At 46.5% G+C, this 18,218-nt stretch overlaps 1 protein-coding gene across 1 annotated transcript in view; it reads left to right on the plus strand.

Annotated features, from left to right (window-relative positions):
- The first annotated feature begins 990 nt into the window (after positions 1 to 990).
- MCU (mitochondrial calcium uniporter) overlaps positions 991 to 18,218 on the plus strand; it is a 111,306-nt gene continuing 94,078 nt past the window's right edge. Inside the window, exon 1 of the mRNA XM_040436441.1 lies at positions 991 to 1,131. Within this exon, the coding sequence (XP_040292375.1) occupies positions 1,021 to 1,131 (111 nt within the window). The 5' untranslated portion in view covers positions 991 to 1,020. The remainder of the gene's footprint in view (positions 1,132 to 18,218) is intronic.

Genomic DNA, 18,218 nt, shown 5'->3' on the forward strand with positions numbered 1-18,218 from the left:
TGTGCGGTCCGCAAGATGCAGAACGCACATTGTCGGTGTCCGTTTTTTGCGGATTTGCAAAACACCTACGGACATATGAATGAACCCTAAGTCTTTGCCACCTCAGGTAGGGTACTTTCACACTAGCGTTGTTCGGAACTGCCTGCCAGATCCGGTAAACCTTATGCAAACGTTAATCTGTTTTAATCTGTAATATACCGGATCCGTCTTATCTGGTATTAGATCAAAGGTCAAAAAGAAAAAGTAGCTCCTCCTATGTCCAGGCGCAGACTAGTAAACCAGATCCGGCAACGCGGCAATTTCCAGAACACTTGGTACCGGATCCAGCTTAATACATCTCTATGGAAATTAATGCTGGATGCGGCAAGCAAAAGTAGCTCCTCCTATGTCCGGGCGCAGACTGGAAAACCAGATCCGGCAACGCAGCAATTTCCGGAACACTTGGTACCGGATCCAGCTTAATACATCTCTATGGAAATTAATGCTGGATGCGGCAAGTGTGGTAGTGTTCTGGGATTTTGGCCGGTCAAATACCGTACAAGGGACGGAACGGAAAACATCCTGATGCATACTGAACGGATTGCTTTCCATTCAGAATACATGAGGACAAAACTGATACGTTTTTTTCCGGTATTGAGACCCTTTACCGGATTTGAATACCGGAAAAGAATAACGCTAGTGTGACAGTACCGGTACTTATCTCTATACCCTGAGTTCACGCCTTCCAATAGGACAGGCTGAGTGTCTGCACAAACTCAACCTTCACTTCCTAAGACCGGGGCTCGTTGACAGATCGTATATACCGCCCACTTGTGGGCGGGTGCTAAGAAGATTGACAAGCGCAAATCAACGCCCATTCCACCCCAATCCCGGAAGCCGGGCGGTTTAAGTGCCTCTTGGTCACGCCCACACTGCCGGTCCGCTCTTTTCATTGGCCTTGTCACTTTTGAGCGGCGTGTTTTAGTCACGCCCATTCAGCGCCGGCTGAGCGCTGAGGTCCCGAGCGCTTCCAGTTGAGAGATGGCGGCTACGGCAGGTAGATCTCGGCTGCTGGTGCTCTCAAGGAGCGTCGCGGGGCTGACCACGGGCTTTCCCGGACTTGGAGTCAGCAGACAGCGGCCTCACAGGACGGTGAGTCAGAGGCGACATTGACGGGATAGGAAGGAAAGTGTATGCGCTGTGCCCAGAGAAGGAGGGAGTCGCCCGGGGCGGGGTGTCCTGGGAACTCCCGTCTAGTGCTGCAGCGCTGGTTGCTTTAGTAACTAGTGGCGGTGTCCCCCCTCCTCCCCGGTGAGTGGGCGCAGGCTGGGGGGGAGGGAGCCTCCCTTGCTGCAGGGCATCCGCTGACAGTCCGTGTATCTCCAGTGTCAGTGACAGCGCTCCTTATCTGCAGTGCACTTGTAGGCAGCAGCCGCAGTTCATTGCCCCCGCACATGTGCTGTGTGACAGTGGCCCCTCAGACAGGCAGTGTGACAACTTTCTACTGCAGTGCCAGGACATCCCTGTGCCCCTCACCCTCCCTGGAGTAGTATTATCCTCACCTTGTCAGTGGTGACACGCTGATTACACCCGCCCCATGCTTCAGTCATTGATTTTTTTTTTTTCCCCCTATGATGCCAGTCACCTAATTTCCCAGATGGCGGTTGGCACCGTGGTCTATGTTGGCATGTACGTCATTTAAGGACAAACACGATGATCAAGGGGCAATGCCACCCTCCTCTGCGCCGCCGCTGTATAGTAATAGGTGCCAGCCCCAGCCCTGGCATCTGCTGTGTGCCCTGCGCTCACATGCCATGCTTGCAGCGAGCGGACAGACCGGTGAATGTGCGGCTGCAGATAAATGTGTAGCTAACCACGTTTGGATGAGATAACTCCCCGTCATCTGTCTTGAGCGAGGGACAAGCCAGCAGGGTTTTCTGGGGCCGCCCCCTGGCATTTATCGGATGTCGGATTCCCCTGTAGCTAAGCATCCATGCCCGAGGAGTTACATAGGATGTGTCTCCTAGAGCGAAAATCCAGCAACGTAAATGGAATTTCTCATTATTTGATTAAAATGAATATGTAATCTTAATTTATTAATGGAGACCATGACATGCAGTTATGAAATTCGGAGCCCCCTGACGGATAACGGAAGTAGTAGTACTATTCCATCTGTTAGGGCTCATGGGTGCATGTCAAACATCTGTAGAAATGTCCTATCCTTGTCCGCCAAACGGACTAGAATAGGACATGTTCTAGGGGAACAGGCATACGGATTTGGACAGCGCGCGGTGTGTTGTCCGCATCTTTTGTGGCTCAGTTGAAATGAATGGGTCCACATCCGATCTGGATAAACGGACATACGGTCGTGAGGCCTTATCCAGAACGTTTTCTAATCAAGTAACTATGCGCCACAGCCTTTTCTCAGCTTTTCCTAGGCCAGTGAAGACACGTTCAGCGGTCACGTGGCCTAGGCACAGCTCAGCCCCATAGACCACGTACAGCTATACAATGCTTGGTGAGCACGGAGAAGGCTGCGGCGCTCACAGGAGTGCTGGTGCCTTCTCCAACAGCTGATCGGCAGGAGTCCCGGGTGTCAGACAACTACCGATCAGATACTGATGACCCATCCAGAGGATAGGTGGTCAGTATTAAAAGGGTTTTCCTCTGGATAGGTCATCAGTATCTGATCGGTAGTTGTCTGACACCCGGAGCCCCCGCCGATCAGCTGTTTTGAGAAGGGAGCGGAGCTCCTGTGAGCACAGCGCCATTGTATAGCCGCTCAGCCTCATTCACTTGAATGGGGCTGAGCTGCCCCTAGGCCACGTGATCGATAAATGTGACGTCATTGGCTTAGGAAAAGCAGAGAGAAGGCCACGGCACTCACAGCAGCACCACTGCCTTCTCCAACAGCTGATCGGTGGGGGTCCTGGTTGTCGGACCCTCAATCAGATACTGATGACGTATCCTGAGGATAGGTCACCAGTTCTTGTAAAAACCCCTTTAAACATGCTACCGAACACCTGATTGTGTCGGGAACTTGAATGCCACAGGTCAGACCTTCACCGATCATAAAGTGATGGCGTATGCTAGAGATATAAGATGTAAACTCCCTATGGGGCTGTTCACCTGACCGGATTTGTGGTTCGCGTCCTATGCACGTTTTTTGGGGTTGGCACACAGACCCATTCATTTCAACAGAAATAGATAAAGGATAGAACATTTCCAATTCTTAATTGTTTTGAATATACGCTGATGCAATGGGACCCGCGAAAAGCACAGGATGCACACGGACCGCATCCTTTTTTTGCAGGTGTGTGTGTTTTTTTTATTTATTTATTTTTTCAAATAGCAAAACGGATACGGTCGTGTGAATAGCGCCTTAATGTATGACACCTGTGATGGTGTCGGAAAAGGGATAGTCAGTTGTGATACAATTATTTTTCTTTGGCGGGCTTCCCCTTTAAGTAAGGGATGCACTAGAAGTAACCCGGCGTGGGCAGAATGTGTTTGTAGTCTCCCACTGTTTGTATGTGTCAGTGTGGTTTTACAGGACAGCTGGCGGAGACCAATCGACGTCCGTAAATCCAGCGTAGCGCTGTCCAGGTGCTGGGATTTTGTACTCGCGCTTTCCTGTCTGCATTCTGGCAGACTTGCATCTCTGAGCTATTTCTGGTAGGAAGCATCTCATTAATAAAATATGTCAGTATTAATATGGAATATCTTTTTGGCGGCGTGTTCGTGAATGAGGAGAGTGCTGCAGATGGAGCTGCTGTGGACAGGAAGAGGAGCGCGTCCCAGAGCGGGGCAGGGTACTCAGCATATTCTTGTCGGTGGTCATGGCCCGCAGAATATTGGGTACATATTTGGACCTTTTCTATGCAAATGCTTACTGCATTCTAGTATAATAAGTCTTCACAGGTTGGGCATGGAGAGGTTCAGGTTGCCCATTTTGCATTGGGCCACCAGTGCACAAATGTAAATGTACTCCCGGATATGTGATGGGAGAACTGCGTCCTTAGAGGGGTATACCCAAATCATGGCAGAGCACCCCAAGCTCATCCCGCCTGGTTCATTCCCAGATATGTGATGGGAGAACTGCGTCCTTAGAGCGGTATACCCAAATCATGGCAGAGCACCCCGAGCTCATCCCGCCTGGTTCATTCCCAGATATGTGATGGGAGAACTGCGTCCTTAGAGGGGTATACCCAAATCATGACCGAGCACTCCCGAGCTCATCCCGCCTGGTTCAATCCCAGATATGTGTTGGGAGAACTGTGCCCTTGGAGGGAGGGGTATACCCAAATCGTGACCGAGCTCATCCCGCCTGGTTCAATCCCAGATATGTGTTGGGAGAACTGCGTCCTTAGAGGGGTATACCCAAATCATGGCAGAGCACCCCGAGCTCATCCCGCCTGGTTCATTCCCAGATATGTGATGGGAGAACTGCGTCCTTAGAGGGGTACCCCAAGCTCACCCAGCCTGGTTCAGTCTCTGTTCTGTTATAAACCAAAGCTTTGGAGTTAGTGTGCACAGTGCCCATGGCCATGCCAACATCCATGAGATGTTCTGTTTTTTGTCTCATCAGTTTATTGTATAAAAGCACTTGGCATTGGGCCCCTAAATGAGAAAACGTGGGACTGGCAACGTAGATGGTGCTTTGTGGGTAGAACTTTATTGATGGGGAGTTCTTAGCTCCTGGATCAGCTGCTGGGTCTCTGTATATATGTTACTCGCTGCAGAAGTAAATAGGTATTCCATTTATAACAAGTTATACCCTATCCACATCAGATCTGTGGACCTCCACCCATCACAAGAACAGTGTACCCAGTGTTGGAAAAGCAATTATTCGCCCCATTCATTTCGATGAGGGTACATAGCCCCCATTCTCATGATTTGGTAGGTGTCCCCGCAGCAGGACCCACAGCAATCTGATGTTTATCTCCTATCCTGTGGATAGGGGATAACTTGTTAGAACTGGGATACTACAGTAGGCTCCGTTCACTTCTGTGTCAGGCTTCAGGGACCTCTGTTGCCAATTCCATCAGATTTGATGGATAAAAATGATGCTGCATGCAGGACTTTTTATTTATTTATTTTTTCTCTGGCAAAATGGCGTACAACTCAACAGAACCCGACTGACCCCCGTATAAGTGAATATGGTCCATGAAGTGCTATTCATGTAACAGTGGTGGTGCTTATCTGCAAAAGTTGTCCATAGTTTAGGCTACTTTCACACCTGCGTTAAGTGCGGATTCGTCTGGTATCTGCACAGACGGATCCGCACCTATAATGCAAACGATTTTATCCGTTCTGAACGGATCCGTTTGCATTACCATGAACAAAAAAAAAAATATATAGATTTTTTATTTTTTTTTGTTGATGATAATGCAAACGAATCCGTTTTGACTTGCACTGAAAGTCAATGGGAGGCGGATCCGTTTTCAATTGCACCATGTTGTGTCAGTGAAAACGGATCCGTCCCCATTGACTTGCATTGTAAGTCAGGACGGATCCGTTTGGCTCTGCATCGTCAGGCGGACATCAAAGCGATGCAAGCAGCGTTTGGTGTCCGCCTCCAGAGCGGAATGGAGGCTGAACGGAGGCTAACTGATGCATTCTGAACGGATCCTTATCCATTCAGAATGCATTGGGGCTAAACTGATCCGTTTTGGGCCGCTTGTGAGAGCCCTGAAACGGATCTCACAAGCGGACCCAGAAACGCCAGTGTGAAAGTAGCCTTAAGGCCAGGTTCACACAAGTTTGGTCTGGGAAGCAAGCTCCATGTGGTGGCCGCATTTCCTGAACCGACCACTGCTTGTCTGACCATAACTCACAGCAACATAATGGGGGCCATTTACAAAGACCGACTTTTTACGCAAGTCTTTGTTTCCCTTCTGCTTAGTCTGTCATAAATTAGCTCACCGTGTGCCTGCTATAAAGACTACTGGCATATTGATGTTTATAAATGACCCCCAATGGCTTTTGATTTCCTGCCTAACTTCCAGTCTGCTGTACTGTAATCACAGCTATATATGACTACAGTTCAGTAGACCTGCAGTCGGGCAGGAACTCACAGCATCATAAATCGTGACGATCCTGTGAGTTCTGGAGGAGTGCTCACTTCGGGAAATGTGGCCATCACATGAAGCATGTTTCCTGGACTGAACACACTCGTGTGAAACTGGATGAAGGGATCAGCAGCCTCTGGCACCTCGGACTACAACTCCCAGCATGCTCCATTCACTTCTATCAGAATGTTGAGAACAGACTAGCCAGTGTGCATGCTGGGAGCTGTTTCACAACATCTGGAGTGCCGGAAGTGGCTGACCCCTGCGGTCTGGAGGTAAAAATGAATACTACTGAAAATAATGGGATGTGTTTTAAAAAAAGACTGATTAAAGTGTACATAAAAAAAGGTAATTTGACGAATGAAAGCTACACGCTGACTGATTGCTATGAGTAACTCCTCCCATTTTTCTTTTGCACCAGTTTTGATACCGTATGTAAAGCTGGCACTGTAGAGGTAATCTGCTATATGTCAGGATGACACCTGCATGCCTGGCGAGGAAGTGCCTGCATGTCACATCCAAGTGGCATCTCATTACCCGGCTAATTGTGACTGCGGAACACGGAAACGTTTGTAATCACAGCTCTGAGACAAACAATGTGCGATGTGTACCCAGTGCCTGCTCTCAGAGCAGGAGGAGCAAACATGACCTGGGATGGTTGGATTGGAACCTCCTGGAGATGTGACTTGTGTACTGTTGACGTCTTTAGCAAGATGTCTGTGCGGGGTGTGTAGTCTTTATTATTAGATACCACTGAGACTTTGGATGGAACATGTGAGCGAGCACAAGGTGGTAGATGATAGTGACACGTCAGAACTTCATTTCCATGACCTGCACCGATCAGTGATGATCTCGGGTTAGTCCTAAGGATGGGCCATAAAGGTTTTGATCCTGGAAAACCCTTTTAAGCAGAGCTCTCCAGCAGGCTGTTCCAGCAGAGAAGCCGCCTTGCCCTATTGACTATAATGGGGTCCGGCAGAGATCTGACCGCTACCTTGCTGCACACAATGTCTTTTGTCTGACCGATTCCCGGCTGGAACAGCCTGCTGGAGAGCACAGCCATAGATGTGAAACTAGCCTAAGGCTAGGGCTACACGACGAAATGTGTCATGTGACGCATAGGGCACAACTACACTGCAACATAATGCATGATGTCGCGCGACAATCTTTTATAATGATAGTCTATGGTGTCGCACTGCGACATGCTGTGACTGCGACGCGATGGTCGCAGAAACATCCATCTTGGATGTTTTTTTTTGCTACTGTCGTGTCATGTCGCAATGCGACACCATAGACTATCGTTATAAAAAACTGTCGTGCGACAAAATGTCACGTGACACATGTCGTCGTGTAGCCCTAGCCTAAGGGTTTAGATGTTGATGATCTATCCTCGGGTCATCAGTATCTGATTGGGTCTGACACCCAGCACCTCCACTATCAGCTGTTTGAGGCAGCCGCTAGCGCTGGAAACCTGACAGTGGATGGAACTGGAAACAGAATGATGGGTGATCAATATGAAATCATGGGGGTCTGCCAACCGCCACACCTATATATCAGCTGTTAGCTGCAGGTTCTGGAAGTAAACAGTATACAGTGCCGTCATCATGCACCCTGTCATGTCTTAAAAAAAACGGGTCCACCAAATATGGATACCTTATGTGTGCATTCTGCATTTTTCTCACTCCTATCTACTGAAAGCGATATTCTTGTCTGCAAAACAGACCTGAATAAGACATGTTCTATAATTTGTGGAGGGGCCACATAGATCAGCCAAAAAATACAAAAGTATCTTTGACCCCATATAAATGAATGGGTCAGTGTAATTCCCCCCCCCCCCCCCCCCCCCCAAAAAAAAAATTGGGACATCGTATAGATGTAAAGTGATTGGGAACTGAGCTACAGTACCAGGGAATGGCCACTACATTGTGTTGTCCCAAACACTTTACTTCTGGAACCTGCTGCTGGCGCTTACTCCTGGTCGGCTGGGCGTTGGGCCTCCACTGATCTCATATTAATGATCTATCGCTACCGGAATTTTTTTACTGTAAACCAGAGGTTCACTTTTAAAGGGGTTGTCCGGGTTCAGAGCTGAACCCGGACATACCTCCATTTTCACACCGGCAGCCCCCCTGACTTGAGCATCAGAGCAGTTCATGCTCCGATGCTCTCCTTTGCCCTGCGCAAAAGGCATTTTTAGGAGTTTCAGTAATGAACCAGGCTCTCCATGGGGCTGCCAGGAAGCCCGGCGACGTCACCGGCACTGATGGGTGGGCTCTCACTGAGTTTCAGGTGCTGCACATCTCGTATCCTCACAGTATAGACGATTGCCTTCAGATGATACGAGATGTGCAGCACCTGAAACTACGGATACTGGAAGCCTGTGCTAGCATTTCTCCTGCGGTGTTGCTATCAGTGTGTGAAGAGTGGGAGAAGAGGATTGCATTGACAATCCAACACAATGGGCAGCACATTGAACACATTTTATAAGTGGTCAGAAACTTGTAAATAACTCATGAAAGAATAAAGTTACATTAAAACCAAGCACACCATTGTTTTTCTTGTGAAATTCCCAATAAGTTTGATGTGTCACATATCCCTCTTCCTATTGAAAAAACAAAAGTTGGATTCAAAATGGCCAACTTCAAAATGGCCGCCATGGTCACCACCCATCTTGAAAAGTTTCCCCCCTCACATATACTAATGTGCTACAAACAGGAAGTTAATATCACCAACCATTCCCATTTTATTAAGGTGTATCCATATAAATGGCCCACCCTGTAGAATTATGATGAACAAAAGAGCCTGTGCCCTGCGCGATCTAGCGCAGGGCAAGGGAGCGTATCTGGGCATGAGATGCTCCGATGCTAGCATCAGGGGTGCTGCCTGGGTGAAAATAAGGGTATGTCCGGGTTCAGCTCTGAACCCGGGCAACCCCTTTAAGGGTTGTCTCTCCTCTAACACTGGTGGAATATTTACCTCCAATGTCTGATAGTTATGGGTCCCACATCTGTCTCTAGAATGGGGTTCCCAAAGTGAACAGAAGCGCACCGCGCATGCAGAGCCACCCTTAATTCATTTCTATGGGAGTTCTGAAGATGGCTAGCTATGGGACTCACACCTGACATTGGTGGCATATCTTAGCAATATGACACCAATGTTGGAGGTGGGACAACAACCCCTTTAAGGAACAAATGCTACAAGTCTCAACCAGACCCTATGGCCATCAGCTGGTCATATAGTACCTATTAACAGTCCATCTGCATGCTTATCTGATGAATGGGTCCTCCAAGGATTGGGAAGTCTACAGTGAATCAGACGTAGTATACAGAGAACACTTAAACAGTAAAGGCTTAATGCACATCCACCCCCAGGGACTATATGAATGGGCTCCTATGCATTTGTCAGAGATTAGATTATATCGGATGTACGCCTGCATCCTGTACTTGATGATTTTTATCTACACACTGACATTATGACAAAACTGCAAATACGATGTAAATTGCGGCGCTTCGTCCAGGGTTGAGGAGTCAGTCGGAATAAAAGGTACCAACTCCAGCTTAAAAAAACAAACGGGCACATTTATTAAGACTGGCGTCTTAGAACTCCTATATCTGGCAGTGGATTACCAATGTGTACTCCACCTCTTTCCTTCCGCTGGCAAACATGAAATATTAATGGCTTCCGTGGCTTCCTATCCACGCTAATGGATATTCGAGGCCCAACATGTTTTCATCATGCCGCTCTTTTTAATACCAAATATATGGGGGGGTTATGTGGGAATGCTGGCTATCAGTGGTGGGATGTTTGGACTCACTGCGATTGCCACATTATACAGAACGCAGTTATTTCAGTGATTAATATGGGAGCTGTACCAGAAATTAGTTATAGCTTATGATATATTTTCTTGCTGAAAAGTTCATGGACCCCTGCTGTGGGAAGGCGCCATGCCGTCTGGGTAAAGGCATTGCCATGGGGCTCCAGGAAACATCTTCATTACCACTTGCAAAGGGCCAGTTTCTAACAGTCCGGTGATGAGTCTGATTTCCTCCAAAGGGGGATGCATATTCCACGTACAGTCCCAGAGTGAGCGGCAGCGTGGAAGCAGTATTTTAGAATGGTGGCATACAGAATCGCGCAATATTGTATTATTCCTGCTAGAAGTTTACAAATAAATCGCCAGCAGTCTGCTGGGTGTTACCAGTAGGGGGTGTGTCTTACTCTGTCAAATCAGTGCTGCAGGTGTCACTGTCCAAGGACACACCCCCAACTGGTAACACCCATCTACACCTTTACTGCAAGGAATGGCACAACATAGAGCCTTAAGAATAGATGCTCCAGAGTTGTTATTACATGGGGAATGCGTGTAGTTACTAAGACAGGTGTGTCAGGAACAAGGACAGGTCCTCTTTAAGTCAATGGATATGTGTGCTGTCTGTGGGGACCATAGACAGCACATGTCCATGATCCGATTGTTGCTATAAAGGTTGTCACTTTGGGTCGCGATTTTAGGTTACTTTCACACTAGCGTTTAAGTTTTCCGGTATGGAGTTCCATCATAGGGGCTCAATACCGAAAACAAACGCTTGTTTTGTCCCCATTTATTGTCAATAGGCACAAAATTGAACAGAATGGAATGCTCCAAAATGTATTCCGTTTCGTTTAGTTGCGTTCCCATACCGGAGAGCAAACCGCAACATGTTGTATTTTGCTTTCCGTCCTGGGATGTGGAGCAAGACGGATCCGGCATTACCCTCAATGCAAGTCAATGGGGACGGATCAGTTTTTTCTGCCACAATAGAAAACGGATCCGTCCCCCATTGACTTTCAATGGAATTCATGACCGATCCGTCTTGGCTATGTTAAAGATAATACAACCGGATCCGTTCATAACAGATGCAGATGGTTGTAGTAGCAGTAGCCTGCCGGATCCAGCAAAAACGCTAGTGTGAAAGTAGCCTTAGGGTCCATTCACAAGTCCACAAAATGTGTCCACATCCGTTTGCGGAACAGGTGCAGACCCATTCATTTTCAATAGGGCCGGAATGTGCTGTCCGCATCCGCGGATCCGCACTTCCGTTCCGCAAAGTAATAGAACATGTCCTATTCTTGTCTTCAATTGCGGACAAGAAAAGGCATTTTCTATGAGAGTGCAGGCGATGTGCGGTCCGTAAAATGGGAAAATGCACATTGCCGGTGTCTGTGTTTTGCGGATCCGCAAAACACATACGGACATGTCAATGGACCAGTTTAGTTTTGTGCTGTGTGATCCTATCTGTATTTTATTATATCTGTTTATGTATTTAAAAAAAATCATTTTGCAGAATTGTGTGGCGTTGTTGCATTTCCTTTTTTTTTTTTGCAATAAAGGTTGGCAAATCCTACTGCGGTGGTTTTGCATGTTACGCATTGGAGACAGGTTTTCAATACAAGTGGAAGGAATCTCCAAGGCATTTTAGGAAAGTATATTGTAGGATCTGGAGCAGGCAGTTGCTAGGATGCAAAACCTGGCATCAGTCTACAGGAGAATGAGTCCTCCTTGCCCAATTTTATATCCTAACTAGGTTAGCTGTGCACTTTCATGTCTGTACCCTGAGCAGGAGAAATTCCTCGTAGTATTCCCTTGATGTCACTGGAACTGGCAGAAGGTTTCATTTCTGTTCCGTGGGCTGCGGTAGAACACATCAAAAACACATGTCGGCCGAGAAATGCCATTTGTAGAAATATTTTAGGTAGGGCAAAAAAAAGTCCTAAAATGATTAGATACATCTACTTCCATCAGACTCGCACTGTACACTAGGGTAATAAGGAAGGTTGGCTAACCCATTCTCACATGTTTGCTTGTGGACTGTAGAGATATTCGCTTTTGGTGTAAAGGACCAGATAAGAAATCGGCTTATTTCTGACTATTTGGAAGAAGCCAAGCGTTGAGGTCCTTGACTAATCATCTGATTAAGAGAGCCTGTAATGCTCGGGTGGTTGCTTGCTCTCTTGGGTTGAGGGCCTCATCTGTTTGGTAAGCCTCATGTTGTTGCTCAAGATGAAAACTGAGATTTTGCCAAAGATCTTCAAGTGAGGTTGGGTTTTGGTTGACTCAGGTTTAGGAGAGGGCTTGGGTTAGGTTCTGCTGTGTTGGCTTTAGATGAGGGCTTCACAATGATCCTTTTTGGAGCAAAAAGCAATGATTTGTAAATTGATGGATATGGTCCAAACGAGCATATTACAGACAGATTATGCATCCATATTTCAGACAGGTCTCCTGGCCCGACTACGGGTTTACAGACCTGAGCTTACAGCATCATAGGGAACTACAATTGTGTGAGTCAAAGGGGATCTGTCACCAGTGACCTCCCTATACAACTGTTTGCATAGAACAGTGTTTCCCAACCAGCGTGCCTCCAGCTGTTGCAAAACTACAACTCCCAGCATGCCCGGACAGCCTTTGTCTGTGCGGGCATGCTGGGAGGTGTAGTTTTGCAACAGTTTGAGGCACACTGGTTGGGAAACACAAGCATAGACTCATAGCTGTGGTTAACCTGATTAACCCCATACATGTATGGCTCTGGTGGACGTGACTTAAGGACCAGCGCCGTACATGTACGGCGGGCTCATCAGGCGGGTACAGGAGCTGCGCCCGCCCAATTAGCAGCAGGGGTCCGGCAGTCACTGATACCCGGACCACTGCTGTATGCGCTGGCATTGGTGAAACCGCCAATGCCGGCACATTAACCCTCGCACTGCCGCGGTGAGAGCTGACCGCGGGATCCTGCCGGGTGCGGGGTAGCCTTCGGGTCCCCGCACTGCTGTGACTGGGACCCAATGGCAGGGAAGGCAGCCCGATGTCTTCCTTAGGCATCGTGGCTGCCTTCCGTGACAGACTGTGAGATCCAGCCCCCTGGATCTCACAGGAAGCAGGCTGTAAGTGTATTACACAGTGTAATACACTTACAGCCAATGCATTACAACACAGAAATATTGTGATGCATTGTAAAGGGGACCAGACCCCCAAAAGTTGAAGTCTCAGAGTGGGACAAAAAATAAAGTTAAACAAGAAGTTAAAAAAATAAAGTTTTACAAAAAAATTAAGTTTCAAGTAAAAAAAAAAAGCGTCCTTTTCCCAAAATAAAGTTAAAAAAATAATTATTTTTTTTAAATAGAGAAAAAATAAAAATAAAAGTAAAACATCACTTACATCAAAAGTGCAACACCAAGCGATAATAAAGGCGTATGCCCCCCCAAATTGTACTAACATGATTTTTATTTTTGTTTCAAAAATGCATTTATTGTGTTAAATATAAAAAAAAATAGACAAAGAAGCCTTTTTTTTTTCACCTTACATTACAAAAAGTGTAATACCAAGCGTTGTGCAACAAAGGCGTCATTGTTGCACCCAAACTCCACTCCTTTCTGTGGCCTGCCTCTCCCTCGTTGCTCTGATGGACACGGTCAGGCAGTGGTAAAGCAGTAAGGAGAAGAGCTTGGGTGCAACAAGAGCAATGGTGACACCCTCATTGCACCAAAAGCCTAATTTATGTAGTAAGAAAAAGTATCATAACTCTGGAACGGAGCCTCGGATCAACAAACGGAAGACAGCATTTTAATTGGGTGATAAGGAGCTCACTGGTGTGAGATTCACTCTAAGGGCAGTTACCAAAAATGGTGGCTTTACACCACCGGATTATCGAGGATGAACGTTCATACCAACACTCTTTCCCGATAATCTGCACGAAACATGCCTTTTTCTATTCTATACTTTTACTGGACTCGTTTTCAGGGGGCTTAATAATGCCTTTTTAGATTTGATCTACAGTATTTTTCACAGCATAGGACGCACTGGCCCATAAAACACACCTAGGTTTTGGAGGAGGACACACTTGGCGCTAAGTCATGCAGCCCCTACCCACCGGCAGGCAGGTCGTCACTATAATTGTTTATCATTAGTCCCTGTTCATTACAGGGCAACTTCTTTGGGGACTTGTTGCGTCCTTTGATTCCACTGAACCATGGGATGAGTCTAGTATAATTACTCCCTTAGTCCTGTTTTTTGATTTCTTTGTTTTCCCTACTTTTGGGCCCCCTCGTTTGTTGTCCTCAGTATAACCTATGTATTCAGCATACTTTTGTATTCAGCATAACTGATGTACTCAACGTTCTTTTTTGTGTATTTAGCTTACCATATACTCAGCATACCCTTAGAGTGCCTGTTTCCCCTGATGAGTTATTCCAATGAGACGTGGCACGTCGGGAACATCTTTCTAGGGTACATTAGGGATTCTGCCCGGGTCTAGGGACAGGTATCTGGATGGGGTCGCCCCTTTTGGGGCGGGTGCTCTGTATAGATAGGTAGGGCATTGCTAGCTCTCTCTCCATCTTTACAGGGTAATATAGGGCCAGTTGTTCCTGCTACCGCTTTGTTGCAAGTCACCAGGAATCACCCGTCCGTCTACCTGTGTTACAATGAAGAACCTCTAATTTGCCCAGCTCTATACAGACTACGTATCCAAGAGAGCACGCCGGGGTACCAGATTCAGTTTGGGATCTGTGAACAATCCACATCCTCCCAACTATCCATCACATCTGGATTGGTGAGATTTGTTTCTTTTCTTTTTTTTCCCCCTTACATTGTTTTCTTTGGTCCCATTCACTTTTAGTAGTGTGCTACATGCTGTCTCAGCCAGGCGTACATTGAATTATTTGTGTATTGTATGTCTTTTTGGTGTGGAGATAGTTTTATGCGATTAATAGTAAAAGTTTTAATTTCCTATACCCTGTTCCTGGGGTCTCTTTAGTTTTAGAAGGACAATAAGAAAAAAATATTTTTCATTAGACATCAGATCAGACCTTAGCTCACAATCCCAGTCAGACCCCCAATGTTAATAAGACCACCAATCAGACCTCAGATCAGACCCATAATCAGACATCAGATCAGACCCCACGGTGAAAGTCCCCCGATCAAACCTCAGATATGAGCCCCAATATAAATAAGACACCCCATTCAGACCGCCACTGCTCAGATCAGACCCCCATGTCTCAGAGCAAATATAATTAAATAAATATCAACTTATCTCTCCTACTCCGGATGCTGTGGGCTCCCAGGATCCAGCTCTCGTTTTTCTTCCTGCTGCGGCTGTGCTGTGAACAGACAGTCACATAGCGTCCCCACTCTGTGCGCAGTCACAGAAATGCTGACAGCAGAGGACCAGGAATCGATGAGTACAGAGGACGGAGAGCGCTGCTGCTTCCTGGTCCTCCGGTACTAGTGAGCACTTCCTTAATGAAAGTGCTTTTTAGTATTCGCCCCATAAGATGCAGTGACACTCCCCCCCCCCCCCCCCCTCCCCCACACACACACTTTGGGGGGGAAAGGAGTGCGTCTTATAGAGCGAAAAATAGGGTATTTCTAAATAAATTAAAAAAATTAATATAACTTTTATTCACACATGGAAAGTGGTCGCCTCTAGTAGGCAACCCCTGCCATCGGAATAGTATTTTTTGTTTTGATTCTATATAATAATGCATCACTTTCCATCTCATTTTGGCTTCTTGCCTTTTCCGTTCCGTTTATTGTGTACCGTATACGGAACCATTCATTTCAATTGATCCGCAAAAAAAAAGGAATGCACACAGACGTCATCCGTATTTTTTGCGGACCGCCATACGGTCGTGTGCAAGAGGCCTTTATCTGCCCATAGATCACAATTGCCTTCCCGCATACACCATGCAGGGTGCCTGTCTCTTCAGCAGTACATTGTATTGCTCTCTCTATACTGCTCTAATGTGTGGGTGCATTATGAAATGCTGTAATAATCCTTGCGGGATTGAACTTGAACTTGAATGGAAAATCAGAGCAGAGCAATTATACTCTGGAGTGTTGGATTCTATGCCAGTTAAAGCAGTGTTGACATAATGAGCATATTGGAAAATGTACATTTCCTATATTATTGCAAATCTGATTTCTGTCATCTCTAGGGCTTGCGCTCTAGCACTTTTACAAAAGACACCACTGCTCATTACCTTGGAATTGTTCAAGAGAAATCTAGCTGAAAGGAACTTGCCAGGGTTGTCTTGTAAGTGTGATTCAAAGCACTCCAAAAAAATATACCAAATATCAATTATTTTCTTCTTGGATTTTTTTTTTATTCTACTTTTAAAGTTCTGCATTTTAAAGAGTTCTGTCTGAGTTATATAAAAACTCAAGCATCCCTGTAAGGCCTCCTGCACACGACCGTTTTTTTGTTTTTTTTCCCCGTTTACTGGCCGTTTTTTGCGTTCCGTATATGGAACCATTCATTTCAATGGTTCCGCAAAAAAAACGGAATGTACTCCGTATGCATTCCGTTTCCGTTGTTCCATTTAAAGATAGAACATGTCCTATTATTGACCGCAAATCACGTTCCGTGGCTCTATTCAAGTCAATGGGTCCGCAAAAAAACGGAACACATACGGAAATGCATCCGTATGTCTTCTGTTTCCGTTCCGTTTTTTGCAGAACCATCTATTGAAAATGTTATGCCCAGCCCAATATTATCTATGTAATTACTGTATATGCCATACGGAAAAACGGAACGGAAACGGAACAACGGATCCGTGAAAAACGGACCGCAAAACACTGAAAAAGCCATACGGTCGTGTGCAGGAGGCCTAAATGGCTTAAAATAACAAATGAATGGATACTTGCTAGTTTTCTCCCCTGCTTCTTCCAGTGCTGAACTTCCTTCCTCCCGCTGCTGATGTCATCTTTCTGGCTGCAGCGGCGTCGTTCCGTGCACATAGGTCAACGCTGCAGCCAATCACTGGCCTCAGTAGTGCACAGGACATCTCCACTGAGACCAGTGATTGGTTTCATCGTGACCTGTGTGCACAGAAAATCACCGCAGCTAGAGGTCACACTGTGTTTTTTCCAGATGAGTAAAAATACTCCTCTGACCATTTTTGAGGAGTATTTTTACCCATGGAGGAGTACGAAAGTTGCAGTAATTCAAATACATAATACGTAGGCCTGCACTTGCTCACATCTGTGTTTGGAGCCTCTGTTGCAGATATTGTCGAAAGGCCACGCAAAAAAAAGCCTTATATGCAGCACTTATTTGTCTGGTAAAAAAACAGATCCTGAACAGAAACTGAATGGATCTCCTCATAGTCGGCGGAGTCTGCTGAACATTGCAGGATGGAAAAACGTGTTACAATACGCTTTCCCATCCTGCAGAGTTCTGCAAAAAAAGTATCTTATACGGTTTTTGTGTACGTTGAACATATCCCAAAAACCCACCCTTACGTGCCCGATCCAGCACTTCTGGAACAACAGAAATAAATGGCGCCGATGTCAGCGTGGCGTAAGAGGTGGATATTTATGCAGGGAACCATTACTAATCTAATTACCATCAGGCAATTATAGCCAAGTGATAAAGTCCAGTTCAATATAGTGGAATAAACCCTGTACTTTATCACTTGGGTGTAATAGCCTGCCTGCATTCACTGCACACTGCACTACACGGATCAGTGTGAGATGTTTGTCGTGCAGTGATGATCACACACTGCATTACACACTACTGTCACCTTGATGTCCGGGGCTGTTTGTCACCTCTGAGGAGTCCTTCAGCTCCTCCGCCACCATGTTTCCCGGGGTCCTTGTCCCCAGCGCGCCCGCTATCCTTACTCTAGAAACTCCGGGGAGCCGTCCCCTCCTCCTTCCAGCTCTCGCCAGCTTCCCCTGCTGCTCTGCGCTGTGTCGCTCCGGCGCCTGCCCAAACCAACCAATAGCAAGCTTTTCTATTGGTCATTTCGGGCACAGGCAGCATTGCTACGCTGCCCGTGCCGTTCACTGTGCGCCCTGTGCTGATGAATGTGGGTGAAAAAGTTTTAAGGCGTATTGGTACGCCTTAGACTTTTTCCAGGGAGTAATATGGCCCTGAACGCCTGATTGACACTTGTACAGGCTTTATTGCGACCTCTGACCACAGCCGTGAGAAGCGGGGCTCAGAGCAGAAAGAAGCGGCAATCTATTCATTTGTTGGTTGAGACCATTTACAGGGGTTGTTTTAGTTTTTAAATAACTCTGACAACCCCTTTAAAACCTTCTAAACTTATTTCATTTGCATTATGTCCACTTTGTGCCACTGTCATGAGACGCTAGTGGTGGAAAGGACCTGTCGCCCCTCCTGACATTTCTGT

Source organism: Bufo bufo, chromosome 6 (genome assembly GCF_905171765.1).
Source record: "Bufo bufo chromosome 6, aBufBuf1.1, whole genome shotgun sequence".
Lineage (NCBI taxonomy): Eukaryota > Metazoa > Chordata > Amphibia > Anura > Bufonidae > Bufo > Bufo bufo.